Below are 20099 nucleotides of genomic sequence, written 5' to 3' on the forward strand. Positions count from 1 at the left end.
ATTTCGCAAGATCATTCTTTTTATCTACTGCCTGATACACCTCTTTTAAAAATGAACTAAACTGACAGGAAGCAGGAATTTGCTATACAACCCTAGGACCGAGAGTGTTAAGCATAGCAATTATATGTTATAATACCTTCATTTTTTCTTTTTTGAAGAGACAGCATAAGTAATAAACTGTTAAGGCTATAATCTCAAATTTGCCATACCTATCGATCTGACCTACCAATATCACAGTACGATGAGGTTTCCAATTATATACTAGGAATGCAATGTATATACCCGATTGCAATGAAATGAGCTGAGCGAGCGTAATCAGGAAGCGTTTTTCGGTGATTATTCCTCGATGGTACATCGGATTTTTGATTTCGACCTATGTTGTCACTCAGCACGACATACTCTATCAGCGTGCTAAGTTTGGTTGAGATCGGCCAAACGGTCTAGGAGGAAGCGTTTTTCGGTGATTATTCCTCGATGGTACATCGGATTTTTTATTTCGACCTATGTTGTCACTCAGCACGACATACTCTATCAGCGTGCTAAGTATGGTTGAGATCGGCCAAACGGTCTAGGAGGAAGCGTTTTTCGGTGATTATTCCTCGATGGTACATCGGATTTTTTATTTCGACCTATGTTGTCACTCAGCACGACATACTCTATCAGCGTGCTAAGTATGGTTGAGATCGGCCAAACGGTCTAGGAGGAAGCGTTTTTCGGTGATTATTCCTCGATGGTACATCGGATTTTTTATTTCGACCTATGTTGTCACTCAGCACGACATACTCTATCAGCGTGCTAAGTATGGTTGAGATCGGCCAAACGGTCTAGGAAGAGTTCGCGGACAACCAAACGGCTAACCCGAGTATAAGAGCTTCACTTCGCTCAGCTCAATAAGCACAGGGTGTTCGGAGAAGCGATTTAAATCAACTTCTAAGAAATAAAAGAGACGAAAACAAACAAATTTGATAGAATATACTGTTCGTGCTTTTTTTTTTCTGGAAAACAAGGAGCTGCTACTCGCCATAAATATGTTATTCTACACATTTTAACTGGCGACAAAGGCAAGCATTAAAATCAAAATAAGCAGTAAAGATTAGTAAATGCTGTCATTTATTGATCTATCACCTTTCTAATAAATATAATACATTCTTGTTTCAGTATTCGAATCATTTAAATAAATACAATAATTTTTAAAAATGGCTAGAAAAATCGTAACTTTAAACAAAACTGTAGATAAAGGTTCCAGAGCCGCCAGAAAAAGAACTGGAAACTATTATGTGACGTATTACTTTCTCTTTGGGATATCAGTAGTTTAAGACAGTTATCATAATAGCGACGGTGAACACGCTTCAAGGTCTTGTTTTAGTAGATATGTTGGGCAGAAAATATTAAGAAAGCTTGCACATGCCGAATTAAATGTTGTCAGGACGATAGTCTGTGAACTACGAATTAACAAGGTAGTTTCAAGTTAAGATATGTCGTATAGAGAAGAATTTAGTGAGATGTAAGATCTTTAGATATTTTAGATAACGATATGAGATATTATCTCATTAGTATAAGAAAGATCAAATGAACCAAAACTAACTAATAAATAGGTGTATTATTTATAGGGGTTTGGAATAGTTCTGATCTCATGACCATTATCTGTCGGTCATTTAAGACATTACGAAATAGCCTCAACATCTTTCTAGTACTCACCAAGATTTATGAAAAAGCAAGTTAATAATAGAATCTTAACCGCACAGCTAAGTAACAAGAAACGGTACAAAACTTGACAATAAAATGACATGAAAGAATCGGTTGTAAATGATATTTGAATATATTTGTAAACAGAATTCATACAACAAAATAGTGTAAGGCTTGAATTACCATCCGAATGTATAGGAGATTTGTTTTCTATAAATTTTCTAAACGTACAAGATACGAGGAAAACAAAGATGTAAGAATAGAAATTTAGATACATTCTCAAAAATACAAAGACGTATGCAATGAACACAACTAGATTGTGCAGTTCAACATATTTTGTTACTCACGTTCAAGCGGCAATTATCATTTCTTATGCATGCTCTTGCTCAATTAGACATTCCTTTGATTATGATATTAAATAACATGTCATATTTCATAAGCATAACTTAGGTTGCGTGACCTTTTCTTACTATAAAAATTTAAGCAGAAGATTTCTTTCAAACGTCTGCAGACATAATAAATATGATTATTCAATTCGACAAATATCCTGCTCATAACAAGACCAAAGTGAGAGAACTATTATTATATCAACATATTCCTAAAAGTGAACTGGCCAAAATGGGGCGACACAATGGTCTAAATCCCCGCACTCCAAGCCAATGAATTATTATCTCGGAGGACCAACGACAATCTAATCTACATGATCGATATAAGGAAAAAAGAAGGAAAACATAAAAATAAATTATGCAGTTTAAGCGTTTAGACACTAAGTTTGATTGAACGATGATTTTTTTAACGCTCTTGTATAGTCAAAATTTGAACCGTCTCTGCTACTTAGCTATTCATTTAAGATTACAGTTAAAAAAAGGGCGGTTAATATGTATCACCTCTATCTTCTTAATTCGGAAATGACTGTCAATGTCATGAATATCACCCTGTATATACAAATCAAAGTTACGGTAATGGTATCACGTAAAGCTCTATCTATATCAACTGCTTTCATAAAGTAAAAATTATTCAACTTGATACCAGTAAAACATTTCCCGTGGATATATTTATGGATGATATCTTAGTAATCTTTATGTACTAACAGAAAATACTGGAACAATTCGTACGCTCTTTAAACAGTACTGATCTAATTTAACCAGTCCTTTTCTAACTGATCTCTTTCTTTCTTTCTTTCTGTTTTCTTTTTTTATGCAACTCATTTAAGATTCAAAACTCGATTCAAAAATTGACATCTTGAAACTGACTTGCATATGAAGCTCATTTCACTGCAAAAATTGTCTTTAAAAAAAAGAAGAAGAAGAAGAAGAAAGAAAATAAATAGACTCCATTACCTTTGTAATCTGCTCCAACCAGTTCAAAATCAGCATATGTAGTTCTGTTATTACTGTAATCACACATCTATAGAAGCACACATCTCCTTCCCCATTTCAAGTGCTGGCAGCAGAATGTAACGCAACTTCCTGATTGAAACACACAATTTTTTACTAAGAGATTATAATTGTTTTCGAGTCTATGTTCTTGTAAATTGCTCTGTTTTGTGCTGACGAATAACGAACCTGGAAGTTGTATTTAATTTAATAAATAAATAAGAGCAACCAATAGTGTTCAAGACAAACTTTTATTTGCATGAAGACTTTCTTGAAATGTCTATATATAATAACCTCGCAACATTTCTCTCTTCTCAGAACGTCAACTAACCTGAGTTTGTTTCATTTATCTATACATTGCTTAGTATACATCCAATGGAATTTACAACAGGTTATCTAATAATACCTTGTGACAGGTTCAGAATTCATGAGATTCTTTGTTATTTAACAATACATATGCAAAAGAAATAAAAATTTAGATGTTAAAAGAATCAATGTCCACTATTCTTGCTATATATATATAAATCAAAAACCAAAGCTGAACGTAGCTTAGAAACGCTGACTGAAATTTCCGCCTCCAACATTTACGGATGTCTCTTTCCTAACAAATATATATCAAATTTTAATACATATACAGTATATATAGATATAATACATCAATATTTTACAAATGAGCTTTACCTGTATAAATATCATTATTATGTATTTTTCACTTTGTTTAATTTTTTTTTAATTTGCATACAAAATCTTGATAAAAATAATTCACTTTATTGGTGAAGTCTTTGGTTGAGTCTTAAAGCAATATGTAGTTAAAAAGAACAATGTTACTGTCTATAGGCAATGCACGTATTTATATATATTCAAATATAGTTAACTAGAGTAGAAAAAATTGAGTGAAAATCTACAAAGAAGCAATCTCGATGAAGAACTCCTTTTACTTAGGTAATTAGTGAAGGCACTCCTAAGTCTCATTATTTCAAATAGTTTTCCTTTATAGTCATCGTCTTAAAATAAACGAAAGAAATTCACTAATAAAAACAATTTTCAAACAATTAATAAAGCTTTTTTTTATAAAACAAAATATCAATTTATAATTCAGTAAATAAAATATATGTACACAGGAATATATATATATTATTATTTTTTCAAATATAACATTTTAGAACGTAAGGTAATTCGAGCTTAGTTCCACAGACTTTCCTTTCTGCTAATTTATAATTGATCCAAAGTAGTTCCCTGTGGTACACCAGATTACACAGTGAAGGTTCTTAGATTAGTCCTGCAGGTGTTAAACTTCTCTACATTTCCACTGTGTTTTAGTCTATAGGAATTCTGCAGAACATTACAGCTCACAATACCTTTATGAAACTTTATAATACTTGAATATTTTGAAAATTTAACATACGATTTCTTCTGAAAAAGAGCGAACCATTATTTAAAGCAAAACTTTTGTTTCTCTAAGCATCTACATATGTGCTTAAGACTGTGCCCCTATAAAACAAACCATAATATACAAAATATATATTTTTCCTCTTGGAACAAACTGATATATGTATTATGCCCTATTGTTCCATTTCCATTGATAATTCTTTTCATATTTTTTTTTTTTTAAATGGCCAACATAATCTACCTTTAAAGCATACACTGGTAAAATACAAACTTTGGCTACTGACTAGATAACTGAAAAAGTTGGAAACACGATTCCTGATTGTTATGCGACGAATTATATACAAATACAAGTTGGATGTTGCCGTTTCTTAAACACATACAATTTAATGAGAAAAACTGTTTTAATTTCTAACATTTGAAAAAATCTCAGGCAATCCTAATTTTCCTCACTCGACGAACTTAATCTTTATTTTGATGGGGGAAATAATCACTTATAATTTTTCATTTTCTCTCTATTTGCTGTTAAAAAATTCTAGACTCTCATACTTTTTATTCTTCATACATTTGACACACGCACCCATGCATACAGTGTTTCTTACTGATTTTTTTTTTAAAGTGTTAACTTATATCCCGTCACGGACTTCCTCTCTCATCCAACAAAGAAATAGATAGTACCGTAACAAAATCAAAAATACAACATACACTAACGCCATCTACATTTCCTTCGTTATGATGAAAAATACTTTAAACAGTAGTAAGTAAATGTAGCAAACCTATTCTCTTTCAAAATCACACAGAGGAAAAAAAATGCTAGAATATATTAAAAAGAAATTCTAATCTTGTGATTCTTTGTTTTGTTTCTTTTTTAAAAATTGGAAGCACAATTTTTAAATTTTGGAGCATTCCTTTTTTTTCTTTCTTTCGATTTTTTAAATGAAGTTCTTTGGCATATTTGTTTTAATGTGAAAATTTCAAACAAACGTAGTTCTTATTTTCCTTTCTTTCCTCCTTTTTTCTCTCTGTTTTTCTTTTCCAAACCAAGCCGACTGTAGAACACATTTTCTTTGGCATCTTCACCAGTTCTTATTGTAGCTGGTTTCTTGATAGTTCTGGAATAGAAGAGTAGTTCAAATTATTTCTTATCCTATGAAGAATACTTAACGACAACAAAACTAGTATGAAAAATTCTCCTTTCTATATAGAATAATCAATGTACTGGCCAGTAAATATTCTTTCCCTACCCTTAAGTTTTCTTTCATCAATAAAATCGAAATTAACTGACCAATTTGAGCACGGTTTTCGGTCATTTACAGAGAATTACGTTCTTTGTATCACAAGAAAAGTTTACTCAAATTGGTTCAACATTCCCAAAATTGACAAAAGAATGTGAAGCAGGAGTGTATGTGTTTTTCTTGAAGTCTGTACTATTCTACAGTATTATTATTATTATTATTATTATTATTATTATTATTATTATTATTATTATTATTATTATTATTATTATTGTCTTCTATTTTAGTTACTTTCAACAAATAAAACTGTTTCTTTTATAATTACAAACTAACCACCACACCGTATATTTTAATAAGGGGTCTTTAATAACAAAATGCAATCGTAAAAATCAAAAAGAAACAATAAGAGAATAAAACTTTGATCCATTTAATCCGCAATATATTTTAACAAGAGTAAAGTTTAACTTCGTCTGAAAGCTTTATAAGATGGCATCAGAATGATTCCTAAAGGAAAATCATATCAGTTTGAAAACTTTTTAATTGTTTTTACGAGGCTTGTCAGAAAAGTAAAGATACAAACGAAAAATGTACCGCTGGCATTTCAAACGCGTGTTCCCCGTACAAGACTCAACGTAGTACTGATGAATCCTTGTGGTATAAAATCAAGGTTACTGTCAGTGTTGTCAACTTTGATACACATTTTTCCTCTAACGTACAAATGTGTTTGTATCTTTACTTTCCTAACAAGCCTCGAATGTTAACCATTGTAATACCATTGTATTTACAAATGTTACGCATAGGCTATCTAACAATCCTCCAAATAGACGACATTAAAAAAAAAAAAAAAACTATCACTAGAATATATTAATTGACTATTCTGTTGAATTACTTTAAGTAATTCTTTCACTCTCGAAGACGCTACAGAGGAAATTGTGAAAATATTGGAGCTTCGAAAATTCTTTTCAGACTTTATTTACTTTGAGGTTCTTCCTAGGCACGTATACAGTTCATGATTTGTACTGATTCTCTGTTGATGTACAATAGATCCATGTTAACTATTTTAACATTAACCTTCAGTATGAGAATGTGCACACAAACTTTTTTTTTTTTAAGTTAAACACATAATTTACCATCTTTTTCACTTCTGTAACATATACTCTAATGATTGTTGGATCATGTTCACATTCTTTGATCAATAGTATCACTTTGATGAGTAGAAGACAATGTGTAAACTAACAAAGGGTCTAAATAAGCGCGTGGACCAATCGCCGAGTCGGAAAAGTATATATTTACCATGTTTAGATTAGAGTATGTATGTCTCAACTTGATCAACTTTCTGCCAAACTTTCTGGTTGAATTCTATTAGTTTCCCTTGAAACACGTACGTATATGCTAATCCGATGTATTGTATTTCTGATGTTGTTGTCCTGTAGGTGACATTATTGAAAGCAGTAGACAATCAAATTATGCAACTACCATTTGGTAGAAAGTTTCAATGTGTAGATTCCATGCATGTGCGGGTACTTTAACAAAACTAGTTTGATTATATTTGTCAGAAAGCTAAGCGTATGAATTTCCCTAAGCAACAACAAGTGTGGCAATGAGGTCTGGATGGAAAATGAATCAAATCTCGCACACTTTAAATACTGTCTAATTTTAGATATTGTTCTAGTACCCATCTTTTATGTCTACGTGAAAAACGCGGTATGAAAAAGGAAGCCTGAATATCTTTGTTAAAAAGAAGAGAAAAGCACGATTTCAACTTGTAAACAGCTCTCTAAGAATAGTGAGAAGAAAAATGTAAAAGAAATATTGGAATATAGAAATATATTTTCCTTTGTCAATAATAGGTCTAATACCGGTCTGCCTTACACCCTCTTAAGACACACATAAGGAGACTTGACTCGAAAGAAGGTAGAAACAAGATGGAGGATGAAAAAGGAGAGCAAATTACAGAACCACATTTCACTTCAAATGTTCTCCAGAAGATGTCTCGATTATTATCAGCTTAAAAGATAACGTAAGTTCTGATAGTTGAATAGAAGTAACGTTTGATGCGTATCTGGAGTTTGTTTCTGTTGGAAAAAACAATGAAAATCATTTTACTTCGTTAATTATAAAAACTAATTTATAAATCAGCTATATGTAAATAATACTAACGCCTAATCACACTGCAAGTTTCCATGAGGACACCGAACTCAAGAAAGTAAATATTGTGTTTAATCAATACTTAAATGGTGTGATCGTTGAGGAAATCAATATGGCAATAGCAGTGCAGTGTTCACCCAATGATGTGAAGGTAATTACGGAATATAGGGTACCCTAGAAAATTAACAATAACGAGACATGCGTTGTGCTGACCACACATTCCCATAATTCTAAATTGCCGGCTGGTTGGCTGAAGATCCTCCGAGGTGTTTCTGACACAGTGTTCAGTTTTAGTTATATATAAAGATATATACATATAAATACCTTTCTTACTTCAGATTCTTTCCACGTAGTTCCCTGGAAAGGTTCCAAAATATCCTGTTCTTTGACTTGAACCCACATACCACCCATCGTCACATTTCTCCATTACGTAAACTGTGTCACCTTCACAAAGCTCAAGTTCGTCGTCGTTCTGAGGTTTGTAGTTATATAATGCACGATACCTGATACGAAAAATAAATTTCATTAATGTATAAATTTAGAAAAGTAACCTTCTTCTGGTACTTCATTTATGCATTCCTACATAACATTGACTGTGAAAGTTCCTATTTACGTCTCAAAATTTCAAATATTCATGAAGCTAATATATTACATTAGGTGTCATGGCTTGAATTTTATAAATAATTATATCCTACTATTCTTCCACTGGAACTCTTACCTGCAGATGAATTATGTACGGCCACTTTAAATAGCTTTGTTGTTTATTTTTTCTCTTAAAATACAAGAAAATTAAATCCATAGTATACAGATTACATATTTCACAAGCTTTTAAAATATTCAATCCCAATACAAAATATAAAATATACAATTTGAATTATTGTTCAAGCACTATTAGTTTCATATTATTATGCTAGAAATTCAAATTTGGCAATATATAATGATTTTAAAATATTTTCTAATTCTTAAGAAATTCTCTCAAAAAAATTTGCAGTGATACCACAAATTCGTCAGTCCTTGATGTATCAATACTCCGTATGTATCATCTTCGTTGCTGAAAGACAGAACCATATTCGAAAATTAAACACTATAACATGAACAATTCAATTAATACTTACGGAACAGGCTCCGAACGTGTATCTATGTGTAAGGTCTGGTTCATAGCTGCCAGTTGATTTGAGGTATATCCATGCCGTGACTACGAAAAATAAATAAATAAAATTACGCTAAGAAGATAAGAACTGGTTCAAAACAAGCTTTATTCACTATAGATAACATCTTTTACACAGAAATCTGCATAAATGGACGCTAAAATGACTTAATTTCTCATTTTTATTAAGTCTCATTTTTTATTTCTTATTTTAAAAGAAAATATGTTTGTAAGAGGTAGAGTAGGTTCTGGAAGTATAGGAGCCGGTTCGAAGATGAACTCTGGTGTAAATTTCAATCACAAACACCAGAGAACAGATTAAAAGATATATGAACACTATGCAAAGAATTAAGATGATGCAACTTCGCTTTTACTTTAGAGTAACTGGTCAAGAGAATAAATAATATAAGCAAACTAGAATGTTCGCTCCCACCCATTACCATATTTGTCAAGTTGCAGAAGTATCGTTCCTTGTTTCTTTTAAAAGTATTATCTTTCTTGCTTCTCAAAACGTTAAAATGTCCTTAACTGAGTATGACACTAACTTGAGGATAAAATATGAGCTTACAACGTACTCATAACGTTATACCTTTTCTTTTGTCTACTTTCACCTTCATTTTATTTTATGCGACTACACATTATCACTGAAAGCCACTTTAGTGTAGTTGGGAAGGCGCCTATTCACTAATAGATCCCCAATCTCTCATTCTACTCTCGTTCAAATGATATACAAGTATTCATGCAGTCTCTAGTGAGTGAGTGCTTGGGAAGTCACAAGTAGAGTTGATCTCATCACCTCTTCCGTGTGCAGAGCCTTAACTTTACACTTTCCATGGGTTACTTTCGCTTATACCAAATGAAGGTGTACTTTCAAAACTATTATATTTAAACACGAAACATAAAATAAAATTGGAAATTTAATTTAATGTCGCAGGTTAGTGTCCTAAAGGTAAAAGAACGGATGATAATTATAATTAGATGAAAGAATTGGTGGAAATGTGGAAAAAAATTAGAAAGACTCAAGAAAACTCACAGACATCATTACACCTCAAATTTACACATGACTCAGGAGCAGGATGGGAACCTGAAAGGGGATTCGCACCTGAAGTTAGCGCTATACCAGTCAGCTACAATGACTTCATATTAAAAACAATACATTACGTATTTACGGTACCGGTACTCTATTATGTACATAGAATATAATCTTCCATTTAGAGATACATTTTGTAGTTTATATAGTCTTTCGCTAGTTTACTAGCCACCAGTGCTTTTTGTCTGTAAAAGAAGGTACCAGTAGTCGCCATGGATACGTTATTCTACGCGTTTTGATTGGAAGAAACTAATAATTGTTGTCATCTATTGACCGTATTACCTTTTCAAGGAATATAATTTACTATTTTTTCTATCTTCAAATTCATAGTAAATTGAAAAATTCATTTCATATATACAAAATACAAAAATAGCTGGAGAAATCGAATTATTTTTTAAAACTTTAGAAAAAGGTGCTGGTATTGCGTATTGTGGTATACGCCAGAAAAAAAAACGCTGTTAAGCGCACTGTTATATATATATATATATATATATATATATATATATATATATATATATATATATATATATTTATTACTGACTTATATGACCCCAAGCAAATGTCAGAATGTAATAGTAAAATTACATGATTAACTAAAAATTCAGCAAGTTAAACCATATAATAAGCACTATATACTTACTAAGGAAGAATAAGGACTTGTGTAGGCCATTTTTTGGTTATAGTAACTGGGGGTTTGACTTGTTTGAATACTTCCATTCAACATAAGAGCATGTGACGCTGGACTTCCGATTGGTTTCGTTACAGGAGCAGCAGGTGTAACTAAGGAAACAAAATTTCATAATGGCATTACGTACAGTGTCTACCAAGAGCACTTCACTAAAACGTTGTTCATTTAATTTAAATCCAAGGAAATATTAGAATACATTTTTTTTAAAAAAAAAAGTATAATCAAGAATAATTTCTTCCAACTTTTCTTAATTGTAACTATGAAAAAACAGGTTTATTTATAGAATAATTGTTGAATAAAGATTAATCTAATTAATGCCAGTACAATAAACTTTATAATAATAACATCAAACAATCGTATACACGGTACTGTTAATATATCTATTACTTAAAATATATTATTAAATGATCCGTGCGAAACTACAGTTGTGTATTCAGTAACTTGAGACAACTTTACAAATCGTTCCTCAGAACGGCACGTGTAAACAACTGAGTTTAATGTGCCATCACTTAAATTCAGTTACACATTATTTGAATGTATTTTACATCATTTATTATGATTACATAGGATGCTTCACAGGAACACACAAAAATTATGTAAAACCGCGCTCAGGAATTCTAACTTAGGAATCATTCTACTTAGAGATTTCTGTAATTCCTGAATTTCCTTTTAACTTCCAAGCTTTCGACTTCCCCGGGAGTCTTGGTCACGGAAGATAAAAACAGGAAGAATAGAAACATTTCCCGTTTCCATTTTTATTCCTTGATGTTTCTATTCTTTTTCTTCCTGTTTTTATTTTCCGTGACCAAAACTCCAGGGGAGACTCGAAAGCTTGGAAGTTTAAAGAAAATTCAGGAATTACAGAAATCTGTAAGTAAAGATTAATTATTATATAATTTAACATAACTTGTTTCCAAAGTATTCAAATTTTAATACTTTAAAAAGATTTATTTTCAGGTCAATTCTAATTTCATAAAAGCCATAAAAAGACGAAGATGACACTGAGAAATAAACTTTTTAAGAACAAATGTAATAATATTAACTTTTTCTTGTAATTACTATACTTTACGTACGGGTAAAATCAATAAAACACAGCCAGGTAAGGTTATTTATGTAAAATTTCCAACAGCAGAGTGAAGAAACCTGCATATTTCGAATAGTAACTTTGCTGTTCCTCAAAATGAAAAAAAGACAAAGTATTAACACTCTGGCAACTATGTTGGATAGGAAACTTCTGGAACCTGTCGTGGTTTTATTATTTGTATAGTGTTCTACAAATCCCTTTGTAAATTCCTGTGTTCATACATTACTAGTTGTTCCGCCCAAGCCTTCGACTCGCTGTATACTATAGGTTAAAATCGCGTTTAACTAAAAGCTCTTAATTGTTTGCATTTAACTTTTTATTGTTGTTAGATCATTAATTATAACATTCCAGACTTCATACTATGTTTGTGCAATTATTTAAGGATTTCATTATAGAGCCATGTGATAGCGTAGGTAGCGACATTATTAGCTAACTTAATCATTACAAGTAGCGTGACGTACAGACGGAGACGTTTATTTTTTATGATTAGGGTATATTTTTTATCTTTGTTGTTTTACTTTTGCTGCCCTGATGATAAGAACAATTATTTCGCAAAATATATATAGATAAAACGCTGCACGAAATATGTAGATAAATTACTTCGCGAAATATATATAGGTAAAATACTGCGCGAAATACTGTGCGAAATATATAGGTAAAGTTCTGCACGAAATATATATATATATATATATATATATATATATATATATATATATATATACTGGTAGGTAAAACTGCAAAAATACTGTAGGTAAAGTACTGCGCGAAATATTTAGATGTATATTTTTCAGTTTATCATTGGAAAGTTGACAAAGTGAGTTTATATTTTGCTTTAGTTTGCTTTATTACACATTTTTTTTTTTTTAATGAGCAATAGATAATAGGTGTAGAGTGACCACAATCTTCCTACATATGAATTACATACTTACGAAGTCATAACATTTTGATAGTTATTTACCTTAATCTTAAGCTATCATAATTGCATTCTGTTTGATGAAGAGCTAGGAGAAGAGTTCTCAATATAGTTTATCTTCGTGTTTTACTAATTAATATTAAGTTTCACACATATATTGTATTTATGTGTGTAATAATGAGATTCAGTTTACTGAAATTCAACGTAATTTTTTTTATCTCACTTAAGAAGCTTCAGTAAGCCACACTAGTGTGACATGTGAATAAAATCTTATTATTGTAACAAGATAATATATTGTCTAATACCGAAATTAATGATCCAATGTAATAAAAAAAAGAAAAAGAAAAGTAAAAAGAAAAAAGTACTGAAAAAACTATGTGTTGCAAAGAATATTTAGGTATGTTTTCAAATATACTTTATCATTTATGTATAAATCCACGTATTTACACATTCCGACCTGTTACTGTTAATAGTGAGAAAAGGACAAGTTCGTGTATCAATATTAGCTAGTACTAAATATGTGCTTTTGTTTCACTAGTATTTGAGATTAAATTGTAATAAAACCAATTTTCGAGTTCAGTGGATATCAATATATGAACCCAGTAACTTTCCACAAATTAGTTAAAATTCTAATCACAAACTTAAGGAAGAGGAAACTAAACTACGTTTCATCATCCAAAAAAGGGAAAAAATTGAAATAAAATAAATATTAAAAGAAAAAAATGTTCATCAAAAAACATTAGTGTATAACGGGTGTATCAAAAGTCCGGGGCTATAGACTAAATCTTCTATGATTAAAGATGGAAAGATCTAAAAGTTGTTGGAAATAGGCAGTTTTAAATTTAAATTAGTAGAATTTTTCCAATTTCACTAGCTGTTTGAGCTCCACACATTGGTAAGGTGCCTGTCCTATGTTAAATGAGAAAGCAACGTTGCCGGTTTAGCAGTTGAGCCCTCACCATAGCAACAATACAGCATTGTTGGGAAAGGGATTTGAGGTATTCTAGGTTCCGTCACGTAACGATGTGTACGTTCATTGTGTCATTTTTGCGTGCCCTATCGTTCCGTTAGAACCATCTGCTGAACTGAAAACATTACTTTTTCATTTAACATACGGCGTCTTACTAGTGTGAAGCCCAAACGGCTGGTACAGTTGGAAAAATTCCACCATATTAGATTGAAAACTACGTATTTGTAACAACTTTCATCTCTTTTCATTTTTCTTTTTCGTTTCTTTACTCATAACATAGTTAGCCTATCGTCCTGGACTTTCGATACACCCTGCATAACGACATATTATCTTCCTCAATAGGATTATATATTATAATTTAATGATGATGTTTCCTTTAATATGATTTGTCTTGACTGTACATACAATCTTCTATGTTTGACAGAAGATCATTAAAGTAAATAAGAAATAGCAAACGATCCAGAACGGAAACTTGCGGAGTACCTATACTTACTAGTAGGGACACGAGTTTTTCAGACTAAGAATTTGAAAATTTCGCGTTTCGTTTTACATATTTCGCGTTTCGTTGCATTTTTCCAAATAAAGTTTCGCATTTTGTAGCTCTTGTGAAAAAAATATTCCCTGATACTTTTACAACTGTTCCTTTTATTCATAGATCACTACAGAAATAAACCATTATATATGTATGTATGTATAAAATCAAACTTAAGGAAAATCAGTAACTAAACTTACTATGAATAGGAAATTTTTGCTGTCATCTGAAAACACATAGGCACAAGTTACATTTAAGCATTAAACTTAAGCATGTTACATGTTTCCACATTTTTCTCCTTCATTGTTCTACGTTTGTCACTTATTACCAGTTCATACTTGAAAAGAAAATCTCTCAGAATTCGCATTGCTTGTTGGAAGCCACACATATTTAACCGCATTTACAACAAACTTCAAACAATAATCACTTCAGAACTTTCGTCCATTCAAAATACTCACTGCATTGCACTTTCCAGACGAATCACTTGTCAAGACATCATAGGCTATACTTTGTAAAACTCCAATTACGGTACTTCATATTCAGATCCTTGCTTTTTTCTTAAATGAAGGCAAAGCTTTAAAAAACTTCCTTAACGCAACTAGTGTTTTTAATTAATGAAAACATATTTTTAAAATTTCGCGTTATTTCGCGTATTGTTAGAAATTTCGCACAAAACTGCCAATTTCGCGTTTTATCGCGCATTGGAAACCAATGAAAATACACAGAGAATATCACAAAACGTCAAGAAACTGATAATTACTTAATTCTGACGCATTTCGTTTTATCGCGCATTGCGAAAAACTCGTGCCTCTACTTACTAGTAATACTTTATTGAAAATATTAAGAATACAAATGCATACGCATATGTAAACGTTAAGTGATTTCTATATAATATTGTACTGAATATTAACTGGATATCAATACCCCTTGTAACTTCTATTCAATTTTACAAGAATAACCTTTGAAAATAATTCGTCACAATTTTCTATCATACAGTAAGTAATATATTCTAAAGTGGACAGTAAAACATTGTTGATGTAACAAATGTACTGGCATTTAATATTTGATAGACCAACAAACAGTCATAAAGTTGATCTAGAGATTGACCCCTATTCAGCTAATAACTCACTATTTTGCACTTTATATGTCTTTTTGCTGTTAATATAAGGAAAATAATTAATAAATACGTAATTGTGCAATGTTAATATTAATATTAAAAGCGTTCATTCAAAGAAGTGAAGTTTTTTTTTCTTCTTTCCATATTTCATCTAGTTAATATATGTAACTAGGGCCGTATTTAACAGTTTTTGTCGCCCCGGGGTTCATTATAAAAATGCCGTCCCCTTCCCTGCCGAAATCAATGAATACCAGCGTAGAAAATTTTGAAACGCTGGCTGATCATGGCACTACGCTGACAAGATTTGTGAAGCGAATGAATAATAATACGTTTGTCACAACAATGAAACAGTCATAAATTATTTGCGCTGGCGGCTACGTGATAAGCTTTTAAAATTATAGGTAATTCTGAAAGTTAATCAACAACGGAAAGGCTCTGAAATTGTGGTAAAAAAATACGGAGTCAACAATGGACATAAATAATGAATGTTAACTCATAACTAAAATATTAATTACCTCTTTCTAGCCAAATAGGATCTTGTTACTTGAATATTTACAAATGTTAAAATCCGATGTTTTTGCCGCCCACAGTCATGTCCCATGTGTAAATACAGCCCCGTACATAATGCATTTAACCATTTCAATAGAAATGTTGAGAAAGATAAAGAATTATTATTGTTAACTCTTGCATACCTGGTCGCTCTCCTGGTTCTACCAGAACATCAACGTAAGAGACAGGAAAAATTCCTTTCCTGTTCCCGATTCGTCCCTCAAACCAATTATCATCCACCCTTTGCGTTAGGACTACCAATTCACCTAAAAATTAGTATATCAAAATTAAGTTAATAATATTATATAGCAAGAAGAACAGAAAAAAAAACAGATTAGAACTATTCAAAGATAAGTATTTTAAAAAATAAGTATATTAAAAGAAATATATGTAAGAAATTGCATCATAATTCTTGAATTAAATACAGTATTAACGCAAGTGTCGCTGAAACTTGCATATACAATAAGTTACCGTATACCAAGCAATTGTACCACTTATAAATTTGTTAAGAATTAGCCTATTGTATCTCCATGCTTCAACGAAGTATTTTGAAACAAATTTGAAGAACGATGTCTTTTCGCAAGTACTTTTCCAGGAAAATATTACGTAGAAGCACAGTCTGTACAGAAAATATGCTGTCAGCATTTTCCTAGTGAAGACCACAATAATAAACTGGAGGAAAGTTATTAAGGTATGTCCTAATATAGAAAAAAAAAAAAAAAAAGATTTGTGAAAACACGTGTATGGACTATGATACCGTATATATGAACCTGAAGCATGAAATTTAGGAAGAAAAAAAAAGGAAGTGACGCTATGGACACAATTAGATAATTGAAGATATTGAATCAAAAAGTAACGAATATCGTAGAAGGAAAGAGTGAAGATAGTTTCTGATAAAAAAAAAAGAAAAAAAGATAGGATGATTGGAGAAATTACGAGACACGGAGGATACATTATGAGATATGAAAAAATCAGGTTATTGGCTATGGAAGAATAGCAGAAGGAAAACATTCTCAGAGAAAGGCCATACTGACAAATTACTATAAGATAACTGGAGGGAAAAAAACCTACAAGGAATTTAAAAGCCTGTCTAAGGATAGGGAACTATGGGTAGCTGTGTCAAACAAACCGAAAGATTGATGACTTTAAAGAGACTTAACCCTTTATTGCACGAATTAATTTTGGTCTGTTGAAACTATTTTTCTTCTTTCTGTCTTTATGAATTACGTAGATAAATGCAAATAATATCCAATAATATGATTTTTTAATGTTTTTACTTCTGGGGTATCAAATTACAAGATAGATGTCATAGTTGTATTACACTAGTGAAAACAGAGTTTAGTGCCGATATCAGCAGAAACCATGTGGTATGGAAGATTGTGAAACAGTTATTTTTTTTAATGTTAAGAAAACAAAAAGAGGTTTTGTGAAAAAATTTACAAGTAACAAATGTGCATGTTTTGTGTTTTCTATATGCTTTTTGGCGCTCTCTGACAGTCTCTGTCCGACCTATGCCTCTAGATGAAAACTGTGTGGTAGAAAGCTTAACTCCATTGGTGCTACATAGCATCGGCGTGCGCTATTCGCTAATGTACACATTTTAAGAATATTATTATTATTATTGGTTCACTACGATGCCAATTGGCATCAAAATGCCTTTTAGGTTAAATCCTAATGAAGACTTAAATTTATAAACTGATTTATTACTTGATCGATTTAAACTACAAATCTTGACAGCACCAACTTGGGATTAAGATTTAATATCATACATATTATTTTATAAGTAACCACTGGCCTTACCTTAAAATGTTGTCAACTTCTACGATTAGGTAAGATGTATTACTATAAGTGTAAAGGGATGAGATGTGCATGAGACAAGGGATGAGGCTAAACTTCGAATAACGTTTGCTTAATGTAGTGATGCTGCAAAATGTTATTACTAAAAATAAGTGTTAAGTTCTTTTTAACCATTACGATAGTAGCAATAATAGTACTGTACTGATACTGTGGCTAAAGGGTTTAGTTTTTCTAGCCTCTGATACGAGAGTTCCGGGCTAAATTCCCGATGTCAGTATATGTGATTTGGATCCCACCATTTTCTAACGAAGATATGATTGCAGAAAATTTGATAATGCAGATTTGGTACTGCATAAGTTTATTTTCGCAAAATGAAACAAAAGATGGGGGGAGGGGGGCTAAAAGTAGCTAACAGAAAATATTTTTTCTATATCGTCGTATGAAAACCAGAGGAACGTAACTCCAAAAATGTGGTTTTCGTTTTCTTCATGTTTGGACATAATTTTGAAAGCTCCACTTGGTACAAATGGAACGTAACACCATCTGTTCTCCTTGTCGATCATCTGTTGTAATGTAGCTCAACATCTCATTAAAAACACATCTTTCTAAAATAATAATAATAATAATAATAATAATAATAATAATAATAATAATAATAATAATAATAATAATATTTTTGTCCTCTTGCCTGTAAACCTACGAAAATGGAGTTACGTTCCTCTCGTTCTCATGCGACGATATGACCAAAAATACTAAAACTGATATCCACTTCATTTAATAAAAATAGAAAAAAAAAACTTTTACAAATAACTGTATGATCTTGAATGAAGTTATTACACTAAGGGAGTTTAGAAATTGTTATAACAACAGCGTCCGAAAAAGAGTAGGAATGAGATGTGCATGAGACAAGAGATGAGACTAAGCTTCGAATAACGTTTGTTTAATGTAGTGATGCTACCAGTTTAAGCCAATGGTTTCCAGTCTTTTCTTCACTGACGATACACCTTACTAAATACCCACGACACCAAGACACACTTTTTTTTTTTTTATTAATAACAACATAAGTTATAACGTTAGACTATAAGCTTATAATGATAGACTATAACATAAGTTATAACGTTAGACTATAAGCTTATAATGATAGACTATAACATAAGTTATAATGTTAGACTATAAGCTTATAATGATAGACTATAACATAAGTTATAATGTTAGACAATAAGCTTATAATGATAGACTATAACATAAGTTATAATGTTAGACTATAAGCTTATAATGATAGACTATAACATAAGTTATAATGTTAGACTATAAGCTTCTATATAAGTAATGACTTTATGTAGTACTGAACATCGTTGCTGCCGCTGGGGGCGTTGACTGATACAGCCTGTCTCAAAATCGATTTTAGCTAATTATTAGCTACATGATATTTATCTAGAATATCTATCTAGAAGAGATAGTGAAAAAGAACCTACAAAATGAAGACGGCGTTCCAGTAGGAGGTAGAATGATTAAGTGTATAAGGTTTGCAGATGATATGGCGCTTATTGCGGACTCTGAAGAGAAAATCAATAAGATGTTAGAAAACCTGAGGAAGGACTGTGAAGAATATGCGATGAAAATAAATGAATGAAGGACAAAAGCCATGGTGATTGGAACGAAGGGGTCGATGTTAAATATAGAAGTAGGAGGGGAGAAAACAGAACAGGTGACTAGTTTTCGATACCTGGGTAGTATTATTAGTAATGATATGAAGTGTGAACGTGAAATAAAAGCAAGGATAGGAATGGCGAAAGAAGCCTTTACGAGGAAGAAAATACTATTTTGTGAGACCTTGAATAAAGAATTGAGAAAAAGACTCATAAAATGCTTCGTGTGCAGTATTGTACTGTACGGGGCAGAAACATGACATTGAGTAAAAACGATGAAAAACGGCTGGAAGCTTTCGAAATCTGTGTGTGGAGAAGAATGAAGCAAATTAGCTGGGTTGAACGGAAAACTAATGACACGGTGTTAGAAATGGTAGGGGGAGAAAAGAAGAATTTTAGATATTATTAAGAAGAGGAAGAGAAACTGGTTGGAACATTGATTAAGAAAAAAACTGTATCGTGAGGGACGAGCTAGAGGGTATAGTGGCAGGATAGAGGGGGATGGGGCGAAGGAGACTACAATTAATGGACAATATCAAAACATTAAAATCGTACGCGAAGAAGAAAAGGTTAGTGGAAGACCGTGTAGCATGGAAACTTCTCAGTTGCAGCAAGTGACCTGCCAATAATGGCAGAATATCTATAATAATGATGATGATTATGATATTTAAATAATAAAATTTTGCGACATACCGGTTGGGAACCACTGGTCTAAGCTAATTGATTTAATAG

General features: G+C 31.7%; 1 protein-coding gene across 15 annotated transcripts in view; it reads right to left on the reverse strand.

Moving 5' to 3' along the window:
- Nucleotides 1-3294: 3294 nt before the first annotated feature.
- Nucleotides 3295-20099, reverse strand: part of LOC145694314 (uncharacterized) — a 671298-nt gene continuing 654493 nt past the window's right edge. For 14 of the 15 annotated variants that reach the window (XM_081770435.1, XM_081770407.1, XM_081770451.1 and 11 more), the window contains 5 exons: nt 16065-16187; nt 10709-10848; nt 8947-9026; nt 8156-8334; nt 3295-5560 (listed from right to left, as the gene is read on the reverse strand). In XM_081770435.1, the coding sequence (XP_081626561.1) occupies nt 8166-8334; nt 8947-9026; nt 10709-10848; nt 16065-16187 (512 nt within the window). In that variant the 3' untranslated portion in view covers nt 3295-5560; nt 8156-8165. The remainder of the gene's footprint in view (nt 5561-8155; nt 8335-8946; nt 9027-10708; nt 10849-16064; nt 16188-20099) is intronic. The other variant, XM_081770417.1, reaches the window with a different exon arrangement.

Source organism: Thermobia domestica, chromosome 1 (assembly GCF_964235325.1).
Source record: "Thermobia domestica chromosome 1, izTheDome1.hap1.1, whole genome shotgun sequence".
In the NCBI taxonomy this organism is placed as follows: domain Eukaryota; kingdom Metazoa; phylum Arthropoda; class Insecta; order Zygentoma; family Lepismatidae; genus Thermobia; species Thermobia domestica.